An 8,336-nucleotide genomic window follows, 5' to 3' on the forward strand; every position below is an offset into this window, starting at 1 on the left:
TACGTTTCTCCAATTTTCTCAAAACTCTGGATTCTGATAGAGGGCCATGATACTTAAACCTGAGTGCAAAAATGGAGGCTCTAGCCCCTTCCAGAGCTGAGATATTGAGATCCCATGTAGCATTTATGCCATTATAAATATCTCAATATCTCAGCTCTGGAAGGGTCTAGAGCCTCCATTTTTGCACTCAGGTCTAAGTCCCATGACCCTCTATCAGAATCCAGAGTTTCAAGAAGATCAGAGAAACTCAAAATTTCGACCCAAAAAAAAAACGAGTGTTACCCCTGTCATTTTTTTTTTTTTTTGGTGCGAAAAAATAAGTTTCTCCAATCTTCTTGAAACTCTGGATTCTGATAGAGGGCCAAGAGACTTAGACCTGAGTGCAAAAATGGAGGCTCTAGACCCTTCCAGAGCTGAGATATTGAGATATTTATAATGGCATAAATGCTACATGGGATCTCAATATCTCAGCTCTGGAAGGGTTTAGAGCCTCCATTTTTGCACTCAGGTCTAAGTCCCATGACCCTCTATCAGAATCCAGAGTTTCAAGAAGATCAGAGAAACTCAAAATTTCAACCCCCCCCAAAAAACGACAGTGTTACCCCTGTCGTTTTTTTTTTTTTTTTGGTGCGAAAAAATAAGTTTCTCCAATCTTTTTGAAACTCTGGATTATGATAGAGGGCTGTGAGACTTTGACCTGAGCGCAAAAATGGAGGCTCTAGACCCTTCCAGAGCTGAAATATTGAGATATTTATAATGGCATAAATGCTACAGTACGTGGGATCTCAATATCTCAGCTCTGGAAGGGTCTAGAGCCTCCATTTTTTTGCTCCATTTTTGTCCATTGTGAAATGCTCCAGAAGTTAAAAAAAGGGGGCTGACGTGATTTCCATTGTAATGGACACAGGGTCTGAATGGGTTAAAACAGTTATGAACAAAACAGCATCATGCACCTGTTCATGCACAGTTTACAAAGAGCTGATCACATAGAAAAACATGAAGATGCAGTAGAATGGGTGGGGGTGGGGTGGGGGGGCACATCTCATAAACTACTTTCAACTTTACATGTCTTCTGAGCTTGTGCGAGACACAAGTGCAACGGTCAAAGTTGTCCGTCTAGCGCATATTTACATTGAAATCAATGGAAAAGGAGCGCAGAAAATGGGACGGCTTGGTTACTTTTGAGTCAACCAAGATCTTCTCCAAACTGAGCGTCTCTATTTCTGCAATGTTTTTAGTTAACCACGCAACGGATTCAACTGGGATAGGCTAAGAAAAACATTAAAACGCAATGATCCGTAAATCCGGACAAAATCCGGATGCACCGTTTTTGCATTCTAATGTGGATTTTTATTTTTAACTACAGACGAATATTCAAAATTTTAATTTTGACAGCTCTTCTGCACATATATACATGCAGTAGCCAAAACAGTTTTATTTTGATTCATATATCTGAATTGACATATAAAATTTATAGTATATATAACTTATACACATACACTACATATTATACATTAGTATTATAGGCATTACAAATGTCTACTTCCATATTTACGTTCATGGCGGTCATAATGTATAAAAGAGGCCCAGAGTTCAGGCTGTGCATTACTCTTCATCTTTCCTTTTCTTCATGCTCTCATTCTGTCTGTAGGAGTGGAGGAGAAGCTGGACTATCTGAGCCAGATGAAGGTGAAGGGGCTTGTTCTGGGTCCGATACACACCGTGCGAGCAGACCAGCCGGATACACTGAATCTAACTTCAATTAAATCTGAAGTAGGCTCTGAGAATGAACTGGAATCTCTGCTGAAGCAAGCGCATAAAAGAGGTGACCTTTGACCCTGAATGACCTTTCATCCAGGAGTACCTTTTTAATTCTGACTGCCACTGAAGGTTTGCTAAGGGCTATACATTTGAATCATCCTCGATGACAACATCCACACCTTAAGATAGACATCAAAACATTGAAGCCACTTTACGATTGGTTGCATGACAAGTTGCAAGTTCGCCCTTGACATCTGTAAAAGTGTAAAAAGATTGTTCTGACTGAGCCTAATGTTGCAATTTTGACTATTTTCAACGAATGAGGGATTTTGTAAATGCAAATTAAATTAAAATGAACACTACAATTCAAACATTAAGCCTGTGTTAACTTTATAGATGAACTTTATATTTTCCCGCCCCTTCTTTTCCCCTGCTCTGTCTCTTTCTCACTCTCTTTCGCAGGTATCTCCATAGTGCTGAATTTAACACCCAACTATGAAAAACCCTCAGTCTGGTTCAACAATGTTACCGCTGTTGCTGAGAAAATCAAAGTAAGTGCTGATAAGACAGCGGAAATTGTGAAGGAAGTCCTATTCATGTGGACGGAGAATACGGGTAGATGAAAAGATGAGAAACTCGTATGAGAAAAATGACAAATTTTAGATATTAGAACTGCAACATGTATACAAAAGTATATGATACCAACTTATTTTTAACTATTTCATTTGTTTTTGAATTTTTTAGAAAGCATGTGCATACTGGCTGACTAAAGGATTTGATGGCATTTTCCTGTCTGAATTGAAAGACATCGCAATATCTGACTACTGGCCATCTATACAAGACATATTCAACCAAACCGACAATACTAAAAAAGTGTAAGTCCGATTGGCTCACTCTCTCCTCCCCCATCATGAGTGGACACGCCCCCTACTGCCTTGGCTACAAGAGTGTTTTGTTGCTCAATGGATCAGTCCAATACACTTAGTTGTTTTTTTTGTTTGTTTTTTTTTTCCAATTTATACAGAATTAACAAATATTCACAAAATTGTTAGTTTAAATGTTGAACAGCGTTTCTCAGAAATAGATTACTGCACCTATTGTAATTTCTGTTGATTCATTTAATGAAATAGAGACACCTGCTGGCCAGATGGGCTAATGAGCACTGCAACCTGCTCCCTCAAATAGTTTTTCCACCTCTTTATTCTCTTTTGTTTACAAGCACCAATTATTTTTCTAACCGTCACTATTTTTTTGACAGTTTCCCCTTACTCAAACCTCTCTCTCTGTCTCCTGGTCACTGTCAGAGCTCTGATGGGATCAGTCACCGGTCTCTCTGTGGAGGACGTCTCTCTCCTGCTGAACCGCTCAGGTGTTGACCTGCTCCTGACTGAACTGGCTGCTCCGGCTGGGTCCGGCGTGAGACAGGCACAGGCGATACAGAAGCTGTACTCTGGTCACCTGCAGACGAGTCTGGGCTGGAGTCTGAGTCGGTCTCTGGGATCTCCACCGGTGCCAGTCAGGCTCTTTCACACACTGCTGTTCACACTGCCCGGCACTCCTGTGTTCAGCGCTGGAGACGAGATCGGATTCAAGGCAGGGGTGAGTGGAGCATGCAAGGGAGATGATTGAAAATGGCATAGATGGATAATTATAATGGGAAACTGAATCAGTGATTGGGCACAAATATCAGAATTGGCTCTCTTTCAATGATTGAGTTGAAATTTATCCATCCATCAATCCATCCGTCTAATCTAGCCAATATTTAAGCCCTATACAAACTTTCCAAAAAAATTCTAAAGTTGTGAAGAAATGGAAGTAGCGACCAATATTTTCTTTTATATAGTGACTTAAGAATTGAGCTAAAAAAAAAAAAAAAGATTAATATTTCACAATTACTTCAATAACATGCATTTGGAAAATTTCATGCCAACTTTAAAATTCACTTTAGATTCCATAAAAATCTGAGTAGTGTTCTCAGCGAGACTGTGAATGTCTTTAATATCTCTGCTATTCTCAGGCCTTAGTCTTAGCATAGAAAGCTATGCTTAAAGTTAGCAAAGTTATTGTCATAATGCTGATGACTTAAGATTCCTCCTTTACAGGAAAACCTTCAAACAATGTGGGACTTGGAAAACCCAGTAGAAGCGACGAATGCAACAGCAAAGGTACATTCTCATTCTTCTTTACATGGTTATTCATAACAAGTAGATGTGATCTCATCACTGTACTAATTACAAATTTAAAACCAGCACACTGTGCGTTTTGCTCTTTCCATCTTCCACTCATTCAGACTCTGCAGGAGGAGCGTATCGCAGTGCGTGGCTTCTTCAAAGCGCTCAGTGATCTGAAAAGAAAAGAGCGATCGCTTCTCCACGGAGAATATGTCGGTCTCCACAGTTCAGCCACTTCATTAGCATTTCTCCGCCTTTGGGATCAGAGCGAGCGCTTCCTGGTCGCCTTAAACTGGGGAAACGACTCAGTCACCATGACTCTGAGCGATAGTGACCTGCCGGCTCAAGCTCGGGTCCACGCAACCACAGATGCTGAGAATCTAGCCGTGGATCGCAAGGTGTCAGTAGAGAAGCTGGAGCTTGGGCCCAAACAGGCTGTTCTGTTGTCTTATCCTTATGCTGGTTAGAAACACACACACACACAGATCCTCATCTCGTCTCAGAACTGTTTTATATCCTCTGAGGCCGGTATATTATAAATTATAACCTTTTGTTTATGAAACCAATTACTGCAACTGGGGGAAATCATGCTTTGGTAGCCGAACGGTCATAATTACAAGTTAAAAAGTCGAAATTATTACATACCAAGTCATAATTATGGGATAAACCCCTGGCTTAAGCTTAGACCCAGACTAAAATGCATGTTTGAGCTGTTTTAACTGAAAGCCATTGTACTGATATATCTTAAAAATACAGTGGTGGAATGTAACGAAGTACAAATACTTTGTTACTTTACTTAAGTACATATTTCACGTATCTTTACTTTACTTAAGTAGAATAAATAGTGCATACTTTTTACTTTTACTTCGTTACATTTTGCAGCAATTATTTTTACTTTCTACTCCACTACATTTCTACAACTTCTGTTACTTTTTCGTTACATTTTCTGATCAGTTTTTCCCCTGCCAAAACATAATCTGACCATCCATTCGTTGCACGTTTGTCTCACCAGTGACGTTTGGTTGCCATAGATACATCAACTAAATGCGTCTCGCACGCAGTGTGTTTATCGTGCAATTAATACGCGAAAATTTGTTTTTACGTGCATAGGAAACACACCGTGTGTAATATACGTTTGGTTAGGATTATGGCAAGCCAAGAGGTTCAGAATTACACCATAAATTAATCACGTTTACTGCCAAACATAGTTATTAACATATAGTAAGGATAAGCATGGCTTGTATTGCCTAATTGCAAGCTTGTTTCAGAAATGGTGACATTTTTTTTCCAGCATTATTGAACATCATTAAAAGGAGTATTAGGTTGAATGAATTAGAATTAAATGTTTTATTAATCATTAGAAAATAGTCATTAAGAAAATCATTTGTTATGCAAGTACTTTTACTTTTAATACTTAAAGTACATTTAAAATCAGGTACTTTTTACTTATGCTTATCATTGTGTTACTTCTACTTTTACTAAAGTAAATATTTATCTGGTTATTTGTACTTTTACTTAAGTACTGAGATTCAGTACTTCCTCCACCACTGTAAAAATATATCAGTACCATTGTTTTGTCCCAAGATTCACACCAGTAATGTTTTTTCCAAGGCACATTTATAAAAGTTACTTAAATGTTAATGTAATTAAACTAAGGCCTAATCCATGCGTAATATAAGCCCTGTCTGTGAAACCAGGCCATGACTTAAAAAAAATCATGACTTACTAAGACATAATTCTGATTTATGTCATTATTATCTCATAGAAAAGTTGAAATTATGACACTAGAAATTATGACATGCTAAGTAAATTTTTTAGAGAACTTTTGGCCATAATCTCGACTGTTTAATATCAATGGTTATGACTTTTTGCGTCAAAATTGCGATTTAGAATGTCATAATTTAAATTTTTCATCTCTTAATTATGACTTTTGTATCTCGTAGAATTATGATTTACCAAAGCATGGTTGTTTTTCTTATGTGGTGGAAATGGGCTTGAACACTTTTAAGTGTTAATCAGTGTGTGTCTATTAAATTTGACTTCTCTTCTCTACTAATAAAAAGTTTGTCAAGTGTACTTAAAGACATATTAAAATAAATAAATCAACTTAATTACAAATCTGATATATTTACAGTCTGTCTTTTTTGTAAATATGTGTGTGTGTTATAATGCAGAAATGTGACTTTTTTTTTTTGTCTACGGCTTTGAATTTCTTTCCGTGTAATAACATGAACACAATACATTATTGTTGAGCGCTTGTGTGTTGGCTGTGTGCCATTTGTCGTTAATTCTCAGGGCAGGAAAAGGAAGACTCTAAAGTTAACAGGTGTGTGTATGTGTGTCATGTACGGTCGTGATATGTACTATATAAAACTCTATTACTTCCTGCAGACTTTAGCTTGTAAAAAAAAAAGAAGGATAATTTCTTCCAGCATCTAAATGCTGAACGGGGTCGACGTGACACGCAGGATCATGAATCAAGCTCTTCAGTTGAGAATTAAGTAACACAATATTAACACTAATATTTTACTCAGGATTTGCACTAAAATTTGCACTTTTTTCAGTTATAACACAACAAGATTTGGTCATTTTGTATTTTACCTGATTTTGTTTAATTTTTATAACAATCTAGTGTTGATTATTGTGAGGTCATAGGTCAAATCTGAAATTTCAATGTAGTTCTCATTAACTTACCTTTATATCTGATGGTCCTATGCTGTTTTTTCTTTGGCTATAAGCCTTATGCTGCTCTTGAATTTAACGTTAATGTGTGTGTGTGTGTGTGTGTGTGTGTGTGAGAGAGAGAGAGAGAGACAGAAAGAGATTTTACAGAAGAAATCTTTGTCTAGCTCTAATTGTAAACTTTCCCTGATATAAGAGGTGTTGAAGGCTGTTCGTTTTTCATGTCCTCCCACAGACAAGAAAAACTTTGTGGTACAGAGAAGTTCAAAATTAAGCCATTGAACTACAATGGTAGAGCACAATGAATTTAGTTTTTCTTAAGTTGGAGTGATAAACCAACTTAAAAGTCAATATATCAATATATCTTCTATCAATATATTTTCTAATGCCTGTTAATGATAATACAAAATCTACTCATCTAATATAACATTCAATTACACATTCACATTCATGTTAACTAAATCAACACACATGTTCTTAAAGGAATATAAATAGATCGTGAGAACTAAAAAGCGATTGGTAAAAACTAAAATCAGAAGGGGAAAACAGTCAGGCTAGTAGATGTTTAGATAAAGACTGAACAAAACAACACCGTTTCTACATCATTCGAATGTGTTTAAACTACAAAACAGTGGTGGTGAAATATGTTTGACAAAATCGATTTGAGAAAGCATGTGCTTTCCGGTTATATTACATTTAAAAACTATTTAAACATAACATACCCAGAAACTAATTTAAGTGCCTTTTTTATATTAGCTTGCTATATATTAAAGTAATTGCAGTTAATGTACAATATAAGGTATGAAATGCTTCTTTGCACAAACATCCCTCCACTTTATAGCTCTTAATCCTGTAATTGTGGACAAATGTGGGCACAGAGGACTGAGATGTGATCCTAATTTTTATTTATTATAAATGTTATATCACTGTCTTCAATAAAGTTTTGTCTATCCATTTATGGTGTTTGTTTTTATTTTGGGGTATTTTTTGAATTTATTTCCTTCAAAAAGAACCATATTTTCTATGTAACTTATACTTATTTTTATGTTTTATTTTTTTAACTGCATTAAAATATCATTCCAATAAGTTCTTAGAGCTAAAACCTAAAGATGAAGTGACTTTGCGGTCACCTGTTGTCTTATTTTATTTTATTTTTCCCATTCATTTCTATGGGTGCCCATTTTTGACCCAAATACAAGATTAAGAATTTGTTTTTTTCACCCACTTAACATTGTAGAATTGTGTCAAAAAAAATTGTGTGAGTTCAGGAGGCAAACTTAGGAAAAGTAGCCAAGTCTTGTACCGCTCAGATCAAGGGAAGTATTTTTTAAAAATAAATAAAAACAATTTTGCCCACATTTGTCCAGAATACGGTTTTAGGGTTAAATTATTATTAGTTTACAAAGACGGTGGATAACAGAAGTGAAGTTTTGGGTTTGGAAATTACTTGGTACATAATCTTAAAACAGGACTAAAATAGGGCGATGGTCTTCGAACTTCGAAACTACATCTCTCAGAGTATTGTTTTAAGTATTGTAGAATAAGTTGACATGTTAGTTGTCATCAGATATTAAGCAGACACTACTAATACGCTAATGAGAGTTAGCTGATAGTGTCATCAAAATAAAGTGTACCCTAAACTGAAATATTAATAGCATTTGTTATATAAAGCAATATTTGTGAAAATAGTTTTGATACTTTAATTATGTCACAAATGACATT

The 8,336-nt window shown here is 36.2% G+C and overlaps 1 protein-coding gene across 1 annotated transcript in view; it reads left to right on the forward strand.

The window, feature by feature from the left end:
* LOC120470356 (amino acid transporter heavy chain SLC3A2) overlaps positions 1–5,124 on the forward strand; it is an 89,526-nt gene extending 84,402 nt beyond the window's left edge. Inside the window, exons 5-10 of the mRNA XM_039659897.2 lie at positions 1,652–1,825; positions 2,224–2,312; positions 2,506–2,636; positions 3,066–3,360; positions 3,864–3,926; positions 4,052–5,124. Coding sequence (XP_039515831.2) covers positions 1,652–1,825; positions 2,224–2,312; positions 2,506–2,636; positions 3,066–3,360; positions 3,864–3,926; positions 4,052–4,399 — 1,100 coding nt within the window. The 3' untranslated portion in view covers positions 4,400–5,124. The remainder of the gene's footprint in view (positions 1–1,651; positions 1,826–2,223; positions 2,313–2,505; positions 2,637–3,065; positions 3,361–3,863; positions 3,927–4,051) is intronic.
* Positions 5,125–8,336: the final 3,212 nt, after the last annotated feature.

The sequence above is a fragment of the Pimephales promelas genome, chromosome 1 (assembly GCF_988280905.1).
Source record: "Pimephales promelas chromosome 1, fPimPro1.hap1.1, whole genome shotgun sequence".
NCBI lineage: Eukaryota > Metazoa > Chordata > Actinopteri > Cypriniformes > Leuciscidae > Pimephales > Pimephales promelas.